This window comes from Bacillus rossius, chromosome 5 (genome assembly GCF_032445375.1).
Source record: "Bacillus rossius redtenbacheri isolate Brsri chromosome 5, Brsri_v3, whole genome shotgun sequence".
NCBI classification, from domain to species: Eukaryota; Metazoa; Arthropoda; class Insecta; order Phasmatodea; family Bacillidae; genus Bacillus; species Bacillus rossius.
The window spans coordinates 16992039-17018349 of record NC_086333.1 but is presented as its reverse complement, the minus strand read 5'-3'; the positions used below and the strand labels follow the sequence as shown (position 1 = coordinate 17018349).

Genomic DNA, 26311 nt, shown 5'->3' with positions numbered 1-26311 from the left:
GCGATGTTAATTTCATTCATGTTTTTAAGTATTGTTATTTTTGTTAAACATTCAGGGTCGGCCCGATAGTAAATAAGTTCAAAGAATATAATATAATAAGCATAATTGTGAGGAATTTAAGTAAGATCATTTATCAATGAAAAACAGATGTTACTAAGGAAAATTTAATCTATAAAAAAAGAAAGAACAATGATTAATAAAATAAGGAAGTCTATAGACGTAACAGTTGTTTTTATTTATTTAATATATAATAACGATCCTTTTTCTCCCAAGTGTTAGTAGGGAGTCTCTAAATTTTCTTTGTTTACTCCTAGTGTCGCCTCTGATGTTGACTTTTATAGCTATTAATTCTGGGCGCCAGTATTCAGAGTTTCCAAATCTTTGTAACTACTTATTTAATTATTATTTAAGACACTTGGGGTATTACAGCGCGCTGCATTCACCTCCATGTGGTTATCTGAGCCACTTACCCTAGAAATACCATTAGAACACTTCATAATATAGTGGCCAAAATTAAATGAGCTAATTTCGTGCTACGAGTTTGGTGTGTGTTCAATTTCACTGCAAGTTAACAGCTAGAGGGTAAATGTAATGTTTATTTGTTCCAGGACATTTTGAATATGTCACCTATACTTACAGAACTGCTTTATGGTACAATAATCCTTCTGTCAGTCATAAAAATACCGACTGTTGATACAGGTAAGTTGACATATAAGTGAAATAAAATTGTAAATCCATTGCTTGTATACATATATTTTTATTATTTATAGCAATTTTTTTAGTTCAACGAAAACAAATATATTTTATTGAGTGCTAATATCTGTACAATATAAGTGGTATGCAAATATAATAAAATGGCATTTCTTTGCAACCAATAATTGTATTATAAAATGTATTTTTAAAATAACTACAAATTTATTAAATATGAAAAAATATATATATTTGCTCGTTTTAAGCTAAAGTTTAGCAATAAAAATATACTGCGTAGAAGAAGTGTGTTAAAACACTCTTCTTCATAATGAAGGACTTAACGTTCAAAAGCTGATCCATTCAAGCTTATTCAGGTTTTCATGACTTTTCAAAATTATTGCAGGCTAAAGTTACGTTGTGTCAAGATAGTTAAATATAGCGGTTATTTTGACCTTGCTACGGTCAACATGTCAAAATAAATTAAATAAATAAAAATATAAATTGTACAGATACATTTTTATTGGTAATAGTATGTAGCATAAATTATTCAAAAATTATTTCTTAATGAGAATCAAGAATGGAAATTAATTATTATTAAATATCATATCATTTAGTTACCTAGCTTATATGTTATGATTTAGCTAGCAATGAAAGTAATATGTAAATTTACCATTATTTTATTCTATTTCATTCCACTTTATGTCTGTAAAAAATAGTTAATACAATAATTTAGTGATAATATTTCTATCATTGAAACATATTATAAACAAAATTTAATAAAATTATATGACATTAAAAATTATAATATAATATATTAATATAAATATTCTATGATTTGAAATAATAGAAAATGTATTGTCTATCAATTTATCATTTACAAATACTTTTATTGTTATTTTGGTAGAAGAGTTCAAAAGTAATTTAACTAGAGATGCAAGATCTTAAAGGGGTACTTATACAAACAAATATCATTATAAATGTATTCATTACTTTACTGGCAAAGTTAATATATATATTTAAAACTTTCGTAGATAAAATAATGAAAAATAAATATTAGAGCTTTGTGAAATTATTTAATTAGATAAAAATAATATTCAATTTATTATGCATCTTTTTATTTAGCGTGTTGTGTAAAATTATATTTAGTTCTACCTGAAAAAATTTAAGTATCTTTAACATTATCACAATATCTACATTTGGTTAGATATACTAACTTGGTACGATATTTTAATATAAATAACTACATTTAAATATTGTTTTTAAAGTATTGTTCGTTATTGGATTTCTTTATCGATTTTTAATTACAGGTGTCTTAGACATAACAACAATTTACCGATTCAATGAGATTGATTACACAAGTTTACCAGAAGACTCTCCATGCGTCAGTAAGTAAAGCATTTATATTCTATTTTATATTATATCTTATTCTACTAATGTATACAAGCGTAATAGTAATTAAGTAATTTAGCGCATGACAAACAAACCATGAAAGCAGGCATGTCTGAAACACTGTGTTGTTTCAGAGATGGGGAGCGTGGAGATCCATGCGCGCACCAACGTGCTCGGCGACAGGTAGGCATGTCTGAAACACTGTGTTGTTTCAGAGATGGGGAGCGTGGAGATCCACGCGCGCACCAACGCGCTCGGCGACAGGTAGGCATGTCTGAAACACTGTGTTGTTTCAGAGATGGGGAGCGTGGAGATCCATGCGCGCACCAACGCGCTCGGCGACAGGTAGGCATGTATGAAACACTGTGTTGTTTCAGAGATGGGGAGCGTGGAGATACACGCGCGCACCAACGTGCTCGGCGACAGGCAGGCATGTCTGAAACACTGTGTTGTTTCAGAGATGGGGAGCGTGGAGATCCATGCGCGCACCAACGCGCTCGGCGACAGGTAGGCATGTCTGAAACACTGTGTTGTTTCAGAGATGGGGAGCGTGGAGATCCACGCGCGCACCAACGCGCTCGGCGACAGGTAGGCATGTCTGAAACACTGTGTTGTTTCAGAGATGGGGATCGTGGAGATCCACTCGCGCACCAACGCTTTCGGCGACAGGTAGGCATGTCTGAAACACTGTGTTGTTTCAGAGATGGGGAGCGTGGAGATCCATGCGCGCACCAACGTGCTCGGCGACAGGTAGGCATGTCTGAAACACTGTGTTGTTTCAGAGATGGGGAGCGTGGAGATCCACGCGCGCACCAACGCGCTCGGCGACAGGTAGGCATGTCTGAAACACTGTGTTGTTTCAGAGATGGGGAGCGTGGAGATCCATGCGCGCACCAACGTGCTCGGCGACAGGTAGGCATGTCTGAAACACTGTGTTGTTTCAGAGATGGGGAGCGTGGAGATCCATGCGCGCACCAACGTGCTCGGCGACAGGCAGGCATGTCTGAAACACTGTGTTGTTTCAGAGATGGGGAGCGTGGAGGTCCATGCGCGCACCAACGTGCTCGGTGACAGGTAGGCATGTCTGAAACACTGTGTTGTTTCAGAGATGGGGATCGTGGAGATCCACTCGCGCACCAACGCTTTCGGCGACAGGTAGGCATGTCTGAAACACTGTGTTGTTTCAGAGATGGGGAGCGTGGAGATCCATGCGCGCACCAACGTGCTCGGCGACAGGTAGGCATGTCTGAAACACTGTGTTGTTTCAGAGATGGGGAGCGTGGAGATCCACGCGCGCACCAACGCGCTCGGCGACAGGTAGGCATGTCTGAAACACTGTGTTGTTTCAGAAATGGGGAGCGTGGAGATCCATGCGCGCACCAACGTGCTCGGCGACAGGTAGGCATGTCTGAAACACTGTGTTGTTTCAGAGATGGGGATCGTGGAGATCCACTCGCGCACCAACGCTTTCGGCGACAGGTAGGCATGTCTGAAACACTGTGTTGTTTCAGAGATGGGGATCGTGGAGATCCACTCGCGCACCAACGCTTTCGGCGACAGGTAGGCATGTCTGAAACACTGTGTTGTTTCAGAGATGGGGAGCGTGGAGATCCATGCGCGCACCAACGTGCTCGGCGACAGGTAGGCATGTCTGAAACACTGTGTTGTTTCAGAGATGGGGAGCTTGGAGATCCATGCGCGCACCAACGTGCTCGGCGACAGGCAGGCATGTCTGAAACACTGCGTTGTTTCAGAGATGGGGAGCGTGGAGATCCACGCGCGCACCAACGCACTCGGCGTGTCCCTGCACGTGCCGGGCGTGAAGGCAACTCGCGGGGATCCTGCCTGTGAGTGACCACCTTCCTGACTGTTTGTCTGTGCGTGTGCACTGTGAACCATTCATGTGAATTAACGTATTCAGTGTTAGTGTATTGTTACATTTCTTGTCGGGAGATTAGGAAAAACACTAAACTATCGTATTTTTTAAATTTTTCCTGTGAAGAATTTTAAACTTTACGTGTGATTCCACACTAAATATAGGTTAACGTTGTAAAAAACACAAATAATATATAGTTTTCGTTTATTTTAACGATTGTTTTGATAGTTTTACACCCAAGATTCTTGTAAAAGTATACGAAAATAAAGAAAAAATCTCTTTCGTTAGAGCTTATAAGCGTAGGTAGATTTCGGAGTACTTATTTCTTCAGATAATATTTTGGAAACTTCTATAAACTCCTGGAACATTTGAAGAACTTAGTGCTGCCTACATAACAACCTATATGTTCGCCAATATACAAAACATGATAAATTTAACATTTTCTCATATTCAATGAAGGGAAGATATTTAGAATGTTTTTAACTTAATGCTTCTGGCATTGAATGCCATAACAAATTTCATATTGTGCCTACTAATTTAGTTATGCAATTATTATTGATAATCGAACAATTTTTTTTCATTCCTTGCACTAATACGTGGTGGTATAATTTTTATTTGGACAAATGTGGTCACTTTAAGATTGTTTTAAATAATTCCGACGAATTTGATAGAAAGAAAATTTTCTTTTAATTGAACCTGTGTTTTTAAGATAATAATTCGTTCCATCACACATTCTTTCAGCCAGTGTTTTGTATACAATTTAGGCGTTTAAAGTAATTTATAATGGATTCGATAGTATATCTATTAACAAAAATTATGACATTTTGTATTTCTACCCTTGTTATTTCCACTATTTGCAGTAGTGGTATATACTAGCTAAAATAGTTTCAGACTAAAGTTTTATGTAAACGTTATAAGATTTACAAACAATAAAAAAGGATTTGATAGTTTACCTACCTACAAAGAGAGATATGATTTCTTTTTAATTCTACGCTTTATTTTATCAACTCTTTGCAGCAATGGTTTGTCTAATGAAAAATTCTTTAGACACAAGTTTTACATAAATTTATACAATATTTATAAAATATCAAAATGTTTTCAATTTTGTGCCTGCGAAGGGAGATATGATTTTTTTGTCCTCCAAACTATGTTTATTCTATTCCTTACAGTAATTTTTGGTAGTATAAAAAATAATTACAGACGAAAAATATAGATAATTTAAGATTTCGCAATAAAACAGAACAAATTACACAGTGGGTATGTAAATTGTTAATTTTTTTTTAGAATTCTCCATTTTTATTTTTTTCATCCCCCTGAAACAATGTTTCATCTCATCAAAAATGTTTAAAAAGGTTTTGATAACAATTATAGGGTTTACAAGAATTTAAACAGATATGGTATTGTACCTACTAAATGAGTTATAATATATATATGTTTTAATTTAACAACTAGTATTTCAACTCCTTGAAAAATGGTGGCATTGTGTCGTTGTGCTTCTTTTAACTGTTTGCGCTCATTCTTCGAAGTGTTGACTGCCCGCACTACACCGCTCGTTGCACCGATGAGGCCGCCGAGAGCACACAATGGCGGCAAAAGCAAAGGAAGAAATCCTCCTATAATCTTCTTGTCAGAGTCTGTAATTTTTTCTTGGATTTTTGCACGCCTGCACCAGTTTTGCGTTTAGTCTTGCGTGAGTTAGTTTTTGACTTCATGGAGCTGGCTCTACGAGCACCCAGTCCTAATTTGGTTTTGCCTTCATGATTTTGGAAACACCCCAAGCCACGATTTTCTCTCCTAGTCCCGCGTTCGACGAATTACTTATATATTCGGCTTCCTGTGCCAATATCTCGTCTGCCCGGTGCCTGGATTCCAGATCCTTGCTGAGTGAGTATGCAATATCGTGCAGCTTGCACTTTTCGTCAAGAGAATTAATGCCCACGTCACCGCGAGCTAACCTTTTCACTAGTTTAGTGCCGGGGCCGCAGAATCTGGATCCGGGAATGTGTAGCTCGAATGGTAGATTGTTGATCAGCGAGTTCACGAGTCCTGCACCGATGTGTTTTTTGTTCTTACCTCTTGGAGTCATTGCGCACAACTGACCGGAAAGTGTAAATACGCTACTTTTATACAATTTTTTGTCAGGACAATGCAAGACGTCAAGCAAGAAGTGTACTTGCCCGTGCGCATTACGCAAGACGATGTATTTAGTGCGAGTGAATCACGACATGGCTTACTGTTGCCATCTACCGTACGATGCATAATGGCGGGTACGTCCTACTGCGGTAAAAGGTGCGTTCTACTGAGTTTATTAGAAAAGCCAAACGGTCTTAGGTTCGAAAATGTGTACCTCTATTCCAAATCGTTGTAACAGCCAAAGTACCAGCGACTAGCTACAGTTCTACAATCGGTGGATGGTCTGGAGTATTTTCCATTTAATGATAATGCGGATGTGGTACCTCCAAGCGAAACAAAAGCCAATTCTGTGTTTGTTTTCGACGATGTAATGTGCGAGAAGCAAGGCATAATACAATAGTACTTATCCATGGGCAAACATGCTAAAGTAGACAGCGTTTTCCTGTGTCAGACGTACAGACGTATTCCAAAGCATCTTCTACGAGACAACGCAAATGTCATAGTACTTTTTTCGCATAGACGAACTTAAATATAACGCTTATGACGATCAAGTAAACACCGACATGACATTCCAGGAATTCAAAGACATGTGCTCCATGTGTTGGAAAAAAGAACACAGATTAATATTTATAGTCAAAGACTGGCCTCTATATAAGGGTAGATACAGACAAGGTTTCGATTCGTTTATCGTCAAACTAGAGTCATAGTATTTCGAAATTTGGTCGTAGCAGTCGAGACTTACTTACTGCTCTCAAGTCTCATGACGACGTTACCCGCAAATACATTTCTCTACTGACTCAAAAAGTAGAAAGTGTGAAAAACTAATTACTAGAGTATCTAGCTGCCATCGACCAACGCGTGAAAGCCTCGGATTCCGAATTCGCGACATGATCGAAGTATCAAATGGACAAAGACGCGACGATTTGAGGACTTTTCAAAGTAGTCTGAAAGCATCACTAACTCACTTGTCAACAAATTCAGATTTTGCCTAACACAAGAAAGAATTTTCTGCAAACGAATAAAAAAGTATAAAAGGAGGTTTTGCAATAGGTTTTCAGCCAGTAAAATGTCTGATCTGGCCAGTGACCTTCATCGAGCTGTACATTCTGTTCGTGAAAAATATCTACTTGCTAGACGAACCAGACCAGCACGTGAGATGGAAAAAGAAGAGATATTTAAACCAATCACTAGTCGCCTCGACGAACTTATAAATAAGGAAGAACCAGCCATCAATGTGAAGACAGAAGTTGAAGATGAAATGCCAACTGTAAAAAAGAGAAATTATGAACCAGATCGAGAAGAAGAGGACTTAACGAGTACAGAGTCCATGCACAAGAAAAAAATACTGAAAAAGGGACACCAAGTTAATGCAATGGTCCGACCATACCTGATATCGTTTACGAGTCGGAATAATGACATGACCTATGAAGTGTACAGAAAACATAATAAGAGGTTCCTCGGTGCTAAAGAAGTAGACTTTCTACCAGGAAATTTCGTGCGCGTAGAAGAGTTCAAAACGCACAGGACTCCGGGTCTGTACGAATTGCTGTTACGCAGGGAGCCTTAAGGATATTCTCACAAAGACTTAAAAGAGTACAAAATACTGCTTGAGCTAACCAAAGCACATTTTTGCGATAACGATCCAGATAGTGGCGTATATAAAAACGAAGATCATTAAAAAATCGACATTTTCGCTAATCTCTTCAGTTATCTAACAATACATGGTGAAGGTTTAAAAAGGCTAGTAAGTGGTCAGAAATTTGACTATGTATATTGGGACGACCCCAATGAATTAGTTGATCGCCTTAGAATTCTACATGCTCCGCTTAGTGTAGGAAACTATTCGCTCATAAACGAAATAGTCTCTATACTTAAAGAAATGAGGGAAGCCAGCTACATACAATGAGTAGAACCGGAATCGCTTGCGAACTTCATGCTCCTGCTCGACGAAAATACCTTCGTCGCAAAGTCATAGTTCGCGGAATTGATGATTTATTCCAGGCGGACCATGTTGAGATGCTACTATATTCCCGATTGAATAAAGGTTTCAGGTACATGTTGATAGTCATCGATGTTTATAGCAGGTTCGCTTGGGTTAGACCTGTAAAATCAAAGACTTCAACTGAAGGAGCCAAGGCCATGGAAAATATTTTGCGGGATGGTCGTGTACCATCGCACCTGCAAACTGACCTCTGGAAAGGATTCTTCAATGCAACCTTCAAGGCTTTGATAAAGAACTAAGGCATCAAACACTATTCTACATTTAGTATGTCAAAGCCTCCTTTGTCGAAAGGTTTAACAAAACTTTGCGTTCCAAGATGTAGCGACAGTTCACGGCTAACGGAAATTACAAGTGGCTTAACATCTTGCCGAAACTAATAAGTGAGTAAAATTCCACAGTCCATTCTACCACGAAAATGAAGCCAAAGGACGTAACGGACAATCGCCTACTTCGAACAGTGTTTTCCAACACGAAGAAGAAAAATCCACGAAAGCTTAAAGCTAACGTCGGAGACATTGTGCGAATCTCCAAGCAGAAAGGTATCTTCGAGAAAGGTATCACTGCGAACTGGAGTCCCGAACTTTTCCGTGTGACACATGTATGTGAATCAGAGCCTAGGACCTAAGTAGTATAGGAAAGTATGTCCGGGGACAGGCGCCAGGCGCGTGGATTGAGATTGTCGGTCCGCCAATTGGATTTTGACGTCACGGCGGCCATATTGGAGGGGTGTGACCTTGAACTTTGACCTTGACCTTGAATTTGATCCTCAAAACTTGCCAAAATTGGGCAAAAATTGCCCAAAATTCTTCAAAAATCGCCAAAATTTCAATTTTGTGGGAATAAATTTCTGCCAAAAAATCTCAAAAATTTTCATAAATTTAAAATGCCCGTTTTCGAGGGAAAATTTCCCGTTTCGAGGGAAAAATTTCCGTTTTTAGTCCTTAAAAATCCCAGCGGCTAGAAAGTCCTAAAAGAGGCTTAAAACTCCTAAGAGATAGCCGCTTATAAGCCTCTGACGTCATCTAGGATTATGACCACCATTTTGAAAGATGACGTCACCGTTGCAGTTTCCGTTACGGTCGCCATCTTGAAAATCTTTATTTATTATCCGATTTTAACGGAAAAAAAATCAAAATGTATTAAAAAATTCAAATAATAAAAATTTTATAAATAATAATAAAAAACAAACATTTACGACACGGAGCTCGGAGTCCACGGTTCGAACCCGGTGAGCGCAAAAAAATAAAAATGACGACCGATCCTTCCCCCCGCGGTGGGTGCTGGCAGACTGACTCCCACCACTTTTTTTCAAAGCATATATATCGCCACCTAGTATGACGTCATGTCCACCATCTTGTCTTCGTTGCTGGAAGCCATCATCATTGTATCGTCGGCTAGAGTGCGCTGATGCCATGTTAGTTTAATTCTTACCAGCTAGAGTGCAGTAATAATCTATTACTGTGACACCCGCCATCTTGTCATTTCGATGCCATCTTGAAAATCCGTAATTTTAATGCTAGAAATTCGGGAAAAGTTACAAAATTCATTAAATAAATCACTCATTAATATACATATTGATTAGACCAGTTTCAGTCCTTGGTTCGATACCAGATCGATGCAATAATGTTTAATTTCATGTAAAAAAATAATTTCAATATACCATGTTCAACATTCTTAAAGAGACTTTAAAACCTCTACTACCATCATCCTATAAGCCATCAACACCACCGTCTTGGAAAATTCGTAATTATATTGCTAGAGATTCGGGAAAAAGTTCAGAAATCATTAAATAAATTTCCGATCAATATACTGATTAATTAGATCGACTAATGTCCTTGGTACGATCTAGGATGATGCAAAAAAAATTATATATAACATCAATTTAACATAATAGTATTAGGTTCGAGGAATTAAACACCGCAAGTTCGTTTACAAACATAATATTTATTAAATAATTTCTATTTTACTACACGAACATTTGCGAAAGCCAGCAATCTTATAATCATTTAGTTCCGCAGCGGTGTGAAATGACTAATTCTTAGCTCCAATCGGTTTATACTAGACAAAGTCCAGCCAGAACATTTACAGAAATAGTCCTCCTCTTCTTGACAGAGTTTCTGGATACCGTTTTTAACAGTTTGCTTCACATCGTTAGAACTGTAAATTACTGCAGCCGATGTCTTGAATGCACACTTCTTCACTTTGTCATCGAACGGATATGGCTTTCCATATATACAGTCCAACCACAAGTTATATTTCAAAGGTCCGTTTGTTGCTACATTATCAGTAAGCTGATTGATTATGTTCTGTCTGATATCAACAAGAAAATTACAAATGTATTTCGACTCACCTAACGTATTTAGAAAATAATAGTCTTTCAATGTTCCACGAAATGCAGACTGCGCCAAGTAGAAGCCATTATCATTCACCTGTAGAGCACCGATCACAGTCTTAGGTTTAGTTCCATGTCCAGATGCCATAACAATCGGTTGCTGCGCATCTGTTCTCTTGCTTGTACGCCTACGAGTCTCCAATCTAAAGCGAGGAGTCGAAATTTCTGCAGGTAGTTCAGTAGTAGGCGCACGGACTTTACCTTTACAGTTTTTCGCATGTCGACGCAAATTATCAATTCGAGTAAACCATTCATAACACTTATCACAGCGAAACTTCATGCGAGAAGGATTCTTCATGCATTTGCTCCGCTCATGTCTTCGTGCATCATGGGAAAATGCGAACGACGTATCACAGTAGCAGCAAGGATACCGCGGTGATGAAGACGAACCTTTCAGACTCGATCCAGATACTGACGTTGCCGCTGACGTACTATTTCCAGGCATACCCTTATGCACATCAATCATTCGCTGTTGTATAGACACCTTTACTTTCTGCCGCGCAACAAGTCCTTTGCATGTCTCCAAGTGTTGCTGCAAATTAGCATTTCTTGTCAATTGCTTACGACATTTCTCACAATCAAACATTTTTCGATAAAGGTTCTTAGCACATTCTCTCTTCTCGTGTCGTCAAGCATTGCTGTTTTTTGAGAAAATCTTGTCGCAGTAACAGCACCGATGTTCGTTGTTTGTTGTCGAATCACCATCCATTGAAATCACCATCGAGGGCGAAACAGCGTTTGTCGAGGTTTCCTGTACAGTCAGCACTATCGGCATTAAAGTCTCTTCTGCTGGTGGTATCATGTCTGATGAAGTCTCCTCCAGTGTTGTCGTCGTCGTTGCTAACGCGATCTGCTCCTTCTCCGTCGTAGCTGTCAAGGTTCCCGTAGACGATGGTACAACCTCCATCGAGTTCGTCGTTAAAGTCGGTAAAGATGCCATCGAGTTCGCAAGAACTGGTAATTAATTACATGACTAATGCACCAGAAGAAACAAACTAGGTGATCCTTACACCGTCAACGACAGTAACAAACTGAGCGACCTGCTGTCTAGGACTCACTTATATACATGCTCCGAATGGAATAATACACTAGTCAAATCAAGATCAATTTATTATAATACTAGAGTCAAAACATTATAAAAAATAGAACACCATCAAAAAAAGGAAGCACATTCTGGAAGCACAATAAAAAGGCAACACATTTGGAAGCACCGAAAACGAAAAGGCAGCACATTTAGAAGCACCGACGGAGAAGGAGCAGATCCCGTGGCAACGACGACGACAACACTGGAGGAGACTTTATCAGACATGATACCACCAGCAGAAGAGACTTTAATGCCGATAGTGCTGACTGTACAGGAAACCTCGACGAACGCTGTTTCGCCCTCGATGGTGACTTCAATGGATGGTGATTCGACAACAAACAACGAACATCGGTGCTGTTACTGCGACAAGATTTTCTCAAAAAACAGCAATGCTCGACGACACGAGAAGAGAGAATGTGCTAAGAACCTTTATCGAAAAATGTTTGGTTGTGAGAAATGTCGTAAGCAATTGACAAGAAATGCTAATTTGCAGCAACACTTGGAGACATGCAAAAGACCTGTTGCGCGGCAGAAAGTAAAGGTGTCTATACAACAGCGAATGATTGATGTGCATAAGAGTATGCCTGAAAATGGTACGTCGGCGGCAACGTCAGTATCTGGATCGAGTCTGAAAGGTTCGTCTTCATCACTGCGGTATCCTTGCAGCTACTGTGATACGTCGTTCGCATTTTCCCATGATGCACGAAGACATGAGCGGAGCAAATGCATGAAGAATCCTTCTCGCATGAAGTTTCGCTGTGATGAGTGTTATGAATGGTTTACTCGAATTGATAATTTGCGTCGACATGCGAAAATCTATAAAGGTAAAGTCCGTGCGCCTACTACTGAACTACCTGCAGAAATTTCGACTCCTCGCTTTAGATTGGAGACTCGTAGGCGTACAAGCAAGAGAACAGATGCGCAGCAACCGATTGTTATGGCATCTGGACATGGAACTAAACCTTAGACTGTGATCGGTGCTCTATAGGTGAATGATAATGGCTTCTACTTGGCGCAGTCTGCATTTCGTGGAACATTGAAAGACTATTATTATCTAAATACGTTAGGTGAGTCAAAAGACATTTGTAATTTTCTTGATGATATCAGACAGAACATAATCAATCAGCTTACTGATAATGTAGCAACAAACGGACCTTTGAAATATAACTTGTGGTTGGACTGTATATATGGAAAGCCATATCCGTTCGATGACAAAGTGAAGAAGTGTGCAGTCAAGACATCGGCTGCAGTAATTTACAGTTCTAACGATGTGAAGCAAACTGTTAAAAACTGTATCCAGAAACTCTGTCAAGAAGAGGAGGACTATGTCTGTAAAGGTTCTGGCTGGACTCTGTCTAGTATAAACCGATTGGAGCTAAGAATTAGTCATTTCACACCGCTGCGGAACTAAATGATTATAAGATTGCTGGCTTTCGTAAATGTTCGTGTAGTAAAATAGAAATTATGTATTAAATATTATGTTTGTAAAAGAACTTGCGGTGTTTAATTCCTCGAACCTGTTACTATTATGTTAAATTGATGTTATATATAATTTTTTTGCATCATCCTAGATCGTACCAAGGACCTTAGTCGATCTTATTAATCAGTATATTGATCGGAAATTTATTTAATGATTTCTGAACTTTTTCCCGAATCTCTAGCAATATAATTACGAATTTTCTAAGATAGTGGTGTTGATGGCTTATAGGATGATGGTAGTAGAGGTTTTAAAGTCTCTTTAAGAATGTTGAACATGGTATATTGAAATTATTTTTTTTACATAAAATTAAACATTATTGCATCGATCTGGTATCGAACCAAGGACTGAAACTGGTCTAATCAATATGTATATTAATGAGTGATTTATTTAATGAATTTTGTAACTTTTCCCGAATTTCTAGCATTAAAATTACGGATTTTCAAGATGGCGTCGAAATGACAAGATGGCGGGTGTCACAGTAATAGATGATTACTGCACTCTAGCATGTAAGAATTAAACTAACATGGCATCAGCGCACTCTAGCCGACGATACAATGATGATGGCTTCCAGCAACGAAGACAAGATGGCGGACATGACGTCATACTAGGTGGCGATATATATGCTTTGAAAAAAAGTGGTGGGAGTCGGTATGCCAGCACCCACCGCGGGGGGAAGGATCGGTCGTCATTTTTATTTTTTTGCGCTCACCGGGTTCGAACCGAGTACTCCGAGCTCCGTGTCATAAATGTTTGTTTTTTATTTTTATTTATAAAAATTTTATTATTTGAATTTTTTAATAAATTTTAATTTTTTTTCCGTTAAAATCGGATAATAAATAAATATTTTTTAAGATGGCGACCGTAACGGAAACTGCAACGGTGACGTCATCTTTCAAAATGGTGGTCATAATCCTAGATGACGTCAGAGGCTTATAAGCGGCTATCTCTTAGGAGTTTTAAGCCTCTTTTAGGACTTTCTAGCCGCTGGGATTTTTAAGGACTAAAAACGGAAATTTTTCCCTCGAAACGGGAAATTTTTCCCTCGAAAACGGGAATTTTAAATTTATCAAAAAATTTTAGATTTTTTGGCGGAATTTTTTTCCACAAAAATTGAAATTTTGGCGATTTTTGAGGAATTTTGGGCAATTTTTGCCCAATTTTGGCAAGTTTTAAGGATCAAATTCAAGGTCAAGGTCAAAGTTTAAGGTCACAACCATCCAAGATGGCCGCCGTGACGTCACAATCCAAGATGGCGGACCGACAATCTCAATCCACGCGCCTGGCGCCTGTCCTCGGACATACTTTCCTATACTACTGACCTACTACCTCGAAGATTTGGACCACAAAACTATCCGTGGCGGCTTTTATGCCCAAGAGAATCAGCCTACCTTGTATCTCGATACGTACTTGGTGGAGAAGATTATAAAACGTAGAAATGGACGATCATACGTTAAGTGGTGGGGCTTTCCACCTTGCTTTAATTCGTGGGTGGCAGATGCAGAAATCGAGAAATGCTCAAGACTTTAGTAATTTGATTTTTTCTTTTACTTGTAGTAGTGTAGTATTATGTAATTTTTTTAAAAGAACTGTGGTGTTTTATTTTTCTCAAATCTGTAATCTTTACCTGAAATTACTTCATTTTTTTTAGCGTCCATGTATAGATTCTGTAAGTAGATTAATGTTTTTTTTATGAAATTAATTATTTTTTAAAAATTTATGGGTCAATAAATACAAATTTCCAAGATGGTGTACCTAACGGCTTACTGGAGTCTGGTAGTATAGGATTTTAAGCCTCTTTATCAATTTTGAACATGATTTATTGAAATTATTATTTTCTACATAAAATAACAATTTTATGCATCATCCAGGGATCTAACGAAGGGCAGGAATCAATCGAATCAATCAGAATATTGATTAAAAATTTATTTAATGTATTTTGACATTTTTCCCGAATCTATAGCATTAAAATTACAGATTTTCAAGATGGCGGTCATAACTGAAATTGCAACGGTGATGTCATGATTCAAAATGGCTGTCATGGCATCCTAATTTTCAAGGTCATGACCTCGGCGGCTTAAAGCGGCTAGCACTTATAACTTTTAAGCTGCTTTTAGGATTTTGAGTTCTTTCTAAGGCAAAAATACTTTAAGGTTTTTCAAAATCCTAACTTTTGAGTTATCACATTTTTTTGTGATTTTTTGGCAGAGTTTGTTAAAAAAAATTGGACATTTTTGCAAATTTTGAGGAATTTTGGGTAAATTTTGAAAAATTTTGAAAAATGTTGACAATTTTTGAAGATAAATGTCAAAGGTCAAGGTCACGGGTATCCAAGATGGCCGGTGTGACGTCACAATCCAAGATGGCGGTCGGCTCCACGGCTCCACACCCTGAACCCTGTCCCCGGACATACTTTCCTATAATACTGATAAGGACCTTTACAGTGACAAATTCCCTTAAAGAAAAAGTCCCATTTTAGTCCTCATAAATACCAATAGCTTGAAATTTTCTAAAAACGGGTTAAGAGTCTTAAAAGCATTCCACCATAAGCCACTGAGGTCATGACCTTGGAAACGAGGATGTCATAGCCGAAACCTGGAGTTATGACGTAACACGTTTGCAATTATTGTTATGGCCGCCATATTGAAAAACAGTATTTTTTTAACTAGGAAATTGGGTAAATTTGTAAATTAGTAAAATATTAAATAATCATTATTTTAGGTTAAATATTCCGACATCTAGGATTATAAAATTACGGCCTCCATCTTGAAAACCCGTATTTTCTACGCTAGAAATCGGTGAAAAAATTAAAATTAATAAAAAAATGAATAAGAATTTTAATAAAAAATAATGCTATCTTGGATTAAGACGAAACATCCGCCATCTCGAAAATCTGTAATGACTATCCGAAAAATTCGTAAAAAAATTAATAATTTATAAAAATTTATATAATTAAATTTTAATACATTAAAAAAAAAAAACTTTATGTCATGGAGCTTGGAGTCATCAGTTCAATCCTGGTGAGGATTCAAAATAAAAATGGTGACTTCCTCCACAGAACCTATAAACAGACTGACCTACCACCAGTAATGACAAGGTAAATATATCGCCGGCTAGTAAGACGTCACGTCCGCAATCTTGTTTTCGTCTGTATGCTGGAGGCTGACATATTGTTTTCGTCCTGTAGATGCTGCCATATTTTATCATCTGTTAGAGTTTACTGCCACCCTATTGGTTTAATTTCCATCTGATAGAATGCAGTAATAATTTATTATTAGTGTTCCATATTGACATTTGATGCCATACTTTCAACATATTCTGAACTATCAAGAGCTTAAACTTAAAACGATATCTCGAATTCTTCCCGTGGTGTACCCACAATTGCCACAACTCCCGACTGGAAAGACATAGGAACAATATCTCATTCACTATAACAGCAGAACACAGTTGTGAAAACACAAATAGATAATAACACACCCCATTTAACATGTGAATGCAGCCACAGAACTGAGCACACTTCCTCCACTCCTTCAGATAGCGAGTCGGTTCTCATGATAGTACCACCTCTTTCGAGAAGCTTGTGAGAATTTTTAGATCCTTATCATTAAGACACCATACCGTTGAAAACTCATCCCTCCTAAGAACCAAAAGCCATAAATACATATTATTGACCGCCTCTTCAGTTTGCTTCTTAAAAAGAGTGAAACGTCTTAGGATCTCACAGACAAAGAAAATTAAGGTTACAAAAAAAATCCTTTTCGGCACAGCCTACAGGCGTAGGAAGATTTCGAAGTACTTTTCTGTTTTGGAAATATTTTATAAATATATATAAACTTAAAAAAAAATTTGAAGTTCTTAAAGTAAATAATATCCTTGTGTACTACAATATTACAATATGACCGATACAAGTTTTTCTCATTTTCCATGTAGCGAAATTATTATGAATTATTTGGCTCAATGCATCAAGCACTGAATAGCTTATAACGAATGTCATATTATATTAAGGTAGTTATTCAATTTATTTAATATTTCATTCCTTTCACTGATAACATGGTCTAATAATTATTTGCTTTGCACCAAGATTCAAGATAATATTTAGGTATCTTAAAATAAATCTGATCCAATTTGATTATAAAGATGATTTGATTTTCTTTTATAATTTCAAACCCTTTCAATAAGTAAATAATTAATTTCTTAAAAAATTGTTTCAGCCAAAGTTTTATATAAATATTAAAAATTAATACAAAAATCATAATGGATTTGATATATATATTAAAGAAAGTAATGATTTTGTTTATCTTTAAAACATTTTTACTCCCATCCTTTGCAGTGATGGTTGTTAACATAAAAATTTATTTTAACAAAGAGTTTAGAAAATTTCAAATTTTTTTTAACAATAACAAGAACGGATTTAATAGTGTGCATCGTAGGGAAGTTTTCTTTATTTTCTTATCCCAGCTACATTCTTTAAACTATTGAAGTAATAGTTTGTATTATAAAAAATCGTTTAAGACCTAAGTTTCAAATAAAAAAATAATATTTAAAAAAACAATTTGAACGGATTTGATGGTGAGCCTACTAAGGAAGTTAATGAACTTAATGTGACGTGTGTTGGTGTGCACGCTGCCTTGGGAGTCAGTGGACCGAAGCCGCAGAGCTAATCATAGAGGAGCTACAAAGAAACTAATTTATTTTAATGAACACTCTAAGGGGAGAATAAAAATGTTTTTACATTGGTAGTGACCGTTAAATGACGCCTAGTGACGTATCCATATTGTATTGAACTGATAATAACCAAGCCTTTTTTAAAAGATACTTCAATTAATTTATTCACAAAATAATTTACTTTTTCTACGTTAACCTTGCAAAAGTAACAACAAAATGAATTTAAAATACTGACAAACACTCATCTTTCCCAGTGGTGCTTTGAAAATATTTGTTTTGCCACACACTGAATTTAGTAAGCCGATCTCATAAATGAAACTGAATCGGAGAGACAGTAAACGTGTAGTGAGTGCATTCTAACCTGAATGTGAATACTTTCGCTCAATATGACTTTTGCTTGGTGTTTGGCCCATTATATTAGCTAGACCTATAACAAGTGTAGGCTAAGATACCTTGCTAATTTATTCAATACTATGACAACTTTATATGTTTATTGATAATCTAACTAATTGACAATTATATGAGCTGGCGAATAGGTTGAATGCACTAAGGCAATCTAAAGTATATGTGTTGTGAAATCAAAAGTTAGGATATCATCTTCATATTTTATGTCATTTGTTTGCTGTATTGCAATAATAAAATGGAAAACCATATTTGCTAGTGTCTATTTATTTATAGTATTTCAGAAACCAGCTTTATTTAAAAATATATACTTTAGAATTTTTATTAGGTTTTTCTCTTTTTCTGCAGTCACACACTAGTTTATATGAATACCCAAACGCCTAGAAATATGGAATTTATTTTTTAGATTCATCTTTAATTATATATATACATATATATATATATATATATATATATATATATATATAAGTAGTATATATATATATATATATAAGTAGTATATGAATGGGGCTCCGGAAACAGGCCTCAGGCGGTGGTGCTTGGTGCCGTCCGCCATCTTGGATTCTGACGTCACAGCGGCCATCTTGGATTGTGACATCACGGCGGCCATCTTGGATAAGCGTAACGGGACACAGCGTAACGGGACACATCGTAACGGGACACATCGTAACGTGACACAGCGTAACGGGACATAATGTAATGGGACAAGTAGATCACGGCGGCCATTTTGGATCCGCCATCTTGGATCCGCCATTTTGGATGACGTCATTGTGTGTGTTCTCGAACATTCCGACGTTGTGTTTTCCGACATATTAGATCCTATTAATGCTGCAATTTTTGTAACGGTCGCCATCTTGAAATTTGGACGCCATCTTGAAAATCTTTAATTATTATCCGATTTTAATGAAAAAAATTCCAAAATTCATCAAAAAATTAACTTATTAGAATTCTGATTGATTATATTGATCATCGTCCTCGGTTCGAACCCGGTGAGTGCAAAAAAAAACTAAAAATGGCGACAGGCTCCTTCCTCAATGGTGGATGCAGGCAGACTGACTCCTACCACTTTTTTTTTCAAAGCATATATATCGTCGGCTAGTATGACGACATGTCTGCCATCTTGTCTTCGTCCGCTGGAGATCACCATCTTATTTTCGTCCGCTAGAGTGTGCTGATACCATGTTAGAATAATTATCTGGTCACCACACCTTTGACCTTGACCTTGAACTTTGACCTTGACCTTGAACTTTGACCTTGACCTTGAAATTTAACCTTGAACCTTGACCTTGAAATTTGACCTTGACCTTGAAATTTGACCTTGACCTTGAAATTTGACCTTGACCTTGAAATTTTACCTTGACCTTTAAAAAATTTACCTTGAACTTTGACCTTGACCTTGAAATTTGACCCTGACCTTGAAATTTGACCTTGACCTTGAAATTTGACCTTGACCTTGAAATTAGACTTTGTCCTTGAAAATTGTCTTTGTCCTTGTCGACCATCATGGATCCGACATTTTATGTTCAGTACAGGCTACCAGGAGCTACCACCTGCTGGAGTACGCCATCTTGTGTGTGTACTTGTATTATAGAGTACATTTCCATCTGGATAATTTTATTCGAACCTGCTACAGTGCAGTAATCATTTATTACGGAGGTGCCCCCCCGCCATCTTGAAATTCGGCCGCCATCTTGAAATTCGGCCACCATCTTGAAATCATTTAATAATGTAGCTAGAAAAGCGGGAAAAATTCCAAAATTCATTAAATAAATCACTCATTAACTTACATATCGATTCGATCCGCTCCAGTCGTTGGTTCGATCCTCGATCGATGCAATAATGTTTAATTTTATGAAGAAAAATATAATTCCAATAAACCATGTTCAACATTCTTAAAGAGACTTTAAATCATCTACTACCATCATCTTATCAGACATCAAGACCACCATATTGGAAATTCGTAATTGTAATGCTAGAGATCCGGGAAAAAGTTCAAAATTCATTAAATAAATTTGTAATCCATATAATAATTGATTGGACCGACTAAGGTCCTTGGTTCGATCCCTGGCCGATACAAAACAACTTTAATATTTTAAAAAAAGTACCACTAAAGTGGCAGGTTTGAGAAAATAAAAAACACCACAAGTTCCTTTAAAAAAACTTTTATTACATACATACTACACTACTACAAGTACAAAAAAATACACAGACAAATTACTAAAACCGTTTGGATTCCTCGATTCAAACAGTCTTCTTATTGTACGGACTAAGCCTTTTACATGACTTTAAATGTCTATCCGATCCGGTCATCACCGCAGCCAGAGACGGACTGAAGTTCATATCACTTATATAGTCTCATTAGCCGGTACAACACATGAGTCAAATCAATAACCATGTTCATTATACGTCTCGGAGCATTTTTTATAATGACGGTGTAAGGTATCGAGACGTGAAATTAGTTTATTGCACTTATTGCACTGAAATTGTATTCTTTGAACATTATTAGAACAACTGCTTCTTTCATGTCTGCGAGCATTTGAGGTGATAGTAAATGATGCACCACAGTATTTGCACTGATGCGAAGTACGCTCTTCATTAATTGAAGTATTCAATGCTGATGAAACTTCAGCTGATGGTGGAACAGCACATATCGAAGTCTCCATCAGTGTTGTCAGAGGCGTTGCCAACGGGATCTGCTCCAACATCGTCGGCGCTGACGTCATGGTTCCCGTAGTCGATGCTACATCCTCCATCGAGTTCGACGTTAAAGTCGGTAAAGATGCCATCGAAGTCTCAAGAACAGGCAATTACACGACTTATGCACCAGAAGAAACAAAATAGGTGATCCGTACACCGTCGACGGCAGTAACAAACTGAGCGTCCTGCTGTCTAGGACACGTTTATATACATTAACCGGTTTGAATAATACGCTAGTCAAATCAAGAACAATTTAGTAAAATACTAGAGTCAAAACAACATTAAAAAAATAGAAGCACCATCAACAAAAAAGGAAGCACATTTAGAAGCACTATCAAAAAAGGAAGCACATTTGGAAGCATCATCAAAATCGGGAAAAAAAAAGGAAGCACCGACTACGAAAAGGCAGCAAATTTGGAAGCACCGACTACGAAAAGCAGCACATTTAGAAGCACCGAAAACGAAAAGGCAGCACATTTGACAGCACCGACAACGAAAAGGCAGCACATTTGGAAGTAACGACTACGAAAAGCAGCACATTTGGAAGCATCGACAGCGAAAAGGCAGCACATTTGGAAGCACCGACAACGAAATGGCAGCACATTTGGAAGCACCGACAACGAAAAGGCAACACATTTGGAAGCACCGACTACGAAAAGGCAGCGCATTTGGAAGCACCGACTACGAAAAGGCAGCACATTTGGCAGCACCGACAACGAAAAGGCAGCACATTTGGAAGCACCGACTACGAAAAGGCAGCACATTTGGAAGCACCGACAACGAAAAGGCAGCACATTTGGAAGCACCGACTACGAAAAAGCAGCACATTTGGAAGCACCGACAACGAAAAGGCAGCACATTTGGAAGCACCGACTACGAAAAGGCAGCACATTTGGAAGCACAGACTACGAAAAGCAGCACATTTGGAAGCACCGACAACGAAATGGCAGCACATTTGGAAGCACCGACAACGAATTGGTAGCACATTTAGAAGCACCGACAACGGAAAGGCAGCACATTTGGAAGCACCGACTACGAAAAGGCAGCGCATTTGGAAGCACCGACTACGAAAAGGCAGCACATTTGGCAGCACCGACAACGAAAAGGCAGCACATTTGGAAGCACAGACTACGAAAAGGCAGCACATTTGGAAGCACCGACAACGAAAAGGCAGCACATTTGGAAGCACCGACTACGAAAAGGCAGCACATTTGGAAGCACCGACAACGAAAAGGCAGCACATTTGGAAGCATCGACTACGAAAAGGCAGCACATTTGGAAGCACCGACTACGAAAAGGCAGCACATTTGGCAGCACCGACAACGAAAAGGCAGCACATTTGGAAGCACCGACTACGAAAAGGCAGCACATTTGGCAGCACCGACAACGAAAAGGCAACTCATTTGGAAGCACCGACTACGTAAAGGCAGCACATTTTGAAGCACCGACAACGAAAAGGCAGCACATTTGGAAGCACCGGTAACGAAAAAGGCAGCACATTTGGAAGCACCGACAACGAAAAGGCAGCACATTTGGAAGCAACGTCATCGAAAAGGCAGCACATTTGGAAGCACCGACTACGAAAAGACAGCACATTTGGAAGCTCCATCAACAAAAAAAAAAGGCAAAAAGGAAGCACAAGTTACGAGATCTAAGTTTTAGTTAGAAATCAGAATACAAGAAATAAAAACATTAAATTCTTATAATTTAAATTATTTATTTTATTGCTTTACATTATACAAATGCAAGTAAAACAAGCCATTATTGTATGTAGCCAGCATTCCTCAGTTCCTTGAGTATGAAGGATATTTCTTTGATGCACGAATAGTTTCCTGCACAAAGCGAACCATGTAGAAGTCTTAGCCGGTCAACCAATATGTTTGGATCTTTCCATGATGTGTAATCATTCTCTTCTACCACCATCTTCCTTGCACCTTTATAATAAATATTATGATCTCTGGTGTCTTCCGTTTTACCACCAACCTCAGGGTAACTTTCATGCTTGAGACGGCGATCATCACAAGCTTGATCAGATTTATTTAATATATCACTTCGTTTCCACCGTTTCGGTCTCGGGACACCGCCACATTCTTCGATCTGGGCAGCTTTAGGTGCTTCATCATAATCTATGTCTTTGTCAACAGCCTCAGAGTCACTGTAACAATCACCGTTGAAGTAATCGTCTTCACCCAATTTACCGTAATAATTCGATGTTGATGATGTTGAAGTGTCTTCATCGTCTTCATGCTTCCTTTTTAGGAGTCCATCATTTTTACAAAGTAGGAAAGATCTACTTGAATTCGGCTGGAATATATTCTCACTTTTCACGTTAAGGATTCTTCCATTGTCTTCATTCTTCCGTAAATCATCAACCTCCTTCAATTTAAGTTCTTTGTCGAGATCGGAAGAGCCAAGAAAATTATTGTCGTAATGCAGATCACTCTTCCTTAGGCTAGTAGATTCATCGTTGTCCTCTAGCTTGTACGCAGGCTTGGCGCTACAAGTTCTGCCATGTCTTTTTAGGCTCTCTCTCCGCGTAAACGACTTGCTACATCGAACACAACTTATCATATTGCGCAGTGGATTTTTAACACAGTCATTCTTCTCATGTTGTCTTTTATTCTTTCTCAAGATAAACTCTTTACTGCAAAACTTACACCTATGTTCTTTCGATACAGCGTCAGATCCCAAATCGGAATTCATATTAGTTACTGAGACTAATGCCAGATACCAATTGAGTGTTTTAAATTAGATGCAATACTTAAATAGAAATTTTTAAATATTTCATCAGCGAGAATTAATATATCTCATGCAAAAGTACTTTATGCATGTAGTTCTGCTTTTCAACAACAGATGTCGCCACATGTTGCTTGCAGGTAAATAATATTTAGTTCTTTTATGCGGGATGCGGGATGCTCACTAACGATCGCAAAAGAAGGATGGCTTCGTTAGACTCCAAGGAAAAGGAAGTTCGTCTTGCATGTTGGTGCTCCACAGATGTCTCATAGCGTAATATTAATTTGTCTGAGTAATGATTTTTTTTCCACCTGATAAAAATATTGCAAGTTTTGATTTAGTAGCAGAAATTATCGAATTAAATGTAACTACAAATAAAATTACATGTCTCATCAGACAAAAAAAATCCATGCAGAGAGTCATTTCTCAGAATAGTCAGAAACACTTGAAGAAACCACAGGAATGATTGCAAGAACACGGGGAAAACCACCATAATATTGACAAGAATAATCGGAAGCACACGGAGAAAACCGCTACAAGTTTTCTTTGATATCATAAAAATACAAAAAAAAAAATAATAAAAAATTAAAAAATAAAAACGAAAAAAATTCAAACATTCTGGCTTGTACTAGAACTCTAACTTTGCACATCAAAGAGAAGTTCACAAGCTAGCAGAATGTTTGAATTTTTTTCGTTTTTATTTTTTAATTGTTTATTATTTTTTTTTTGTATTTTTATGATATCAAAGAAAACTTGTGGTGGTTTTTCCCGTGTGCTTCCGATTATTCTTGTCAATATTATGGTGGTTTTCCCCGTGTTCTTGCAATCATTCCTGTGGTTTCTTCAAGTGTTTCTGACTATTCTGAGAAACCATTCTCTGCATGGATTTTTTTTTGTCTGATGAGACAAGTCATTTTATTTGTAGTTACATTTAATTCGATAATTTCTGCTACTAAATCAAAACTTGCAATATTTTTATCAGGTGGAAAAAAAATCATTACTCAGACAAATTAATATTACGCTATGAGACATCTGTGGAGCACCAACATGCAAGACGAACTTCCTTTTCCTTGGAGTCTAGCGAAGCCATCCTTCTTTTGCGATCGTTAGTGAGCATCCCGCATCCCGCATAAAAGAACTAAATATTATTTACCTGCAAGCAACATGTGGCGACATCTGTTGTTGAAAAGCAGAACTACATGCATAAAGTACTTTTGCATGAGACATATTAATTCTCGCTGATGAAATATGAAAAAATTTCTATTTAAGTATTGCATCTAATTTAAAACACTCAATTGGTATCTGGCATTAGTCTCAGTAACTAATATGAATTCCGATTTGGGATCTGACGCTGTATCGAAAGAACATAGGTGTAAGTTTTGCAGTAAATAGTTTATCTTGAGAAAGAATAAAAGACAACATGAGAAGAATGACTGTGTTAAAAATCCACTGCGCAATATGATAAGTTGTGTTCGATGTAGCAAGTCGTTTACGCGGAGAGAGAGCCTAAAAAGACATGGCAGAACTTGTAGCGCCAAGCCTGCGTACAAGCTAGAGGACAACGATGAATCTACTAGCCTAAGGAAGAGTGATCTGCATTACGACAATAATTTTCTTGGCTCTTCCGATCTCGACAAAGAACTTAAATTGAAGGAGGTTGATGATTTACGGAAGAATGAAGACAATGGAAGAATCCTTAACGTGAAAAGTGAGAATATATTCCAGCCGAATTCAAGTAGATCTTTCCTACTTTGTAAAAATGATGGACTCCTAAAAAGGAAGCATGAAGACGATGAAGACACTTCAACATCATCAACATCGAATTATTACGGTAAAATGGGTGAAGACGATTCCTTCAACGGTGATTGTTACAGTGACTCTGAGGCTGTTGACAAAGACATAGATTATGATGAAGCACCTAAAGCTGCCAAGATCGAAGAATGTGGCGGTGTCCTGAGACCGAAACGGTGGAAACGACGTGATATATTAAATAAATCTGATCAAGCTTGTGATGATCGCCGTCTCAAGCATGAAAGTTACCCTGAGGTTGGTGGTAAAACGGATGACACCAGAGATCATAATATTTATTATAAAGGTGCAAGGAAGATGGTGGTAGAAGAGAATGATTACACATCATGGAAAGATCCAAACATATTGGTTGACCGGCTAAGACTTCTACATGGTTCGCTTTGTGCAGGAAACTATTCGTGCATCAAAGAAATATCCTTTATACTCAAGGAACTAAGGAATGCTGGCTACATACAATAATGACTTGTTTTACTTGCATTTGTATAATGTAAAGCAATAAAATAAATAATTTAAATTATAAGAATTTAATGTTTTTATTTCTTGTATTCTGATTTCTAACTAAAACTTAGATCTCGTAACTTGTGCTTCCTTTTTGCCTTTTTTTTTTGTTGATGGAGCTTCCAAATGTGCTGCCTTTTCGTAGTCGGTGCTTCCAAATGTGCTGCCTTTTCGATGACGTTGCTTCCAAATGTGCTGCCTTTTCGTTGTCGGTGCTTCCAAATGTACTGCTTTTTTCGTTACCGGTGCTTCCAAATGTGCTGCCTTTTCGTTGTCGGTGCTTCCAAATGTGCTGCCTTTTCGTTGTCGGTGCTGCCAAATGTGCTGCCTTTTCGTAGTCGGTGCTACCAAATGTGCTGCCTTTTCGTAGTCGGTGCTTCCAAATGTGCTGCCTTTTCGTAGTCGATGCTTCCAAATGTGCTGCCTTTTCGTTGTCGGTGCTTCATAATGTGCTGCCTTTT

General features: G+C 37.7%; 1 protein-coding gene across 1 annotated transcript in view; it reads left to right on the top strand.

Moving 5' to 3' along the window:
• The window catches only part of LOC134532218 (uncharacterized), a 141042-nt gene that overhangs the window by 32149 nt on the left and 82582 nt on the right, over positions 1–26311 (top strand). Inside the window, exons 2-4 of the mRNA XM_063368638.1 lie at positions 609–699; positions 1998–2075; positions 3834–3926. Coding sequence (XP_063224708.1) covers positions 621–699; positions 1998–2075; positions 3834–3926 — 250 coding nt within the window. The 5' untranslated portion in view covers positions 609–620. The remainder of the gene's footprint in view (positions 1–608; positions 700–1997; positions 2076–3833; positions 3927–26311) is intronic.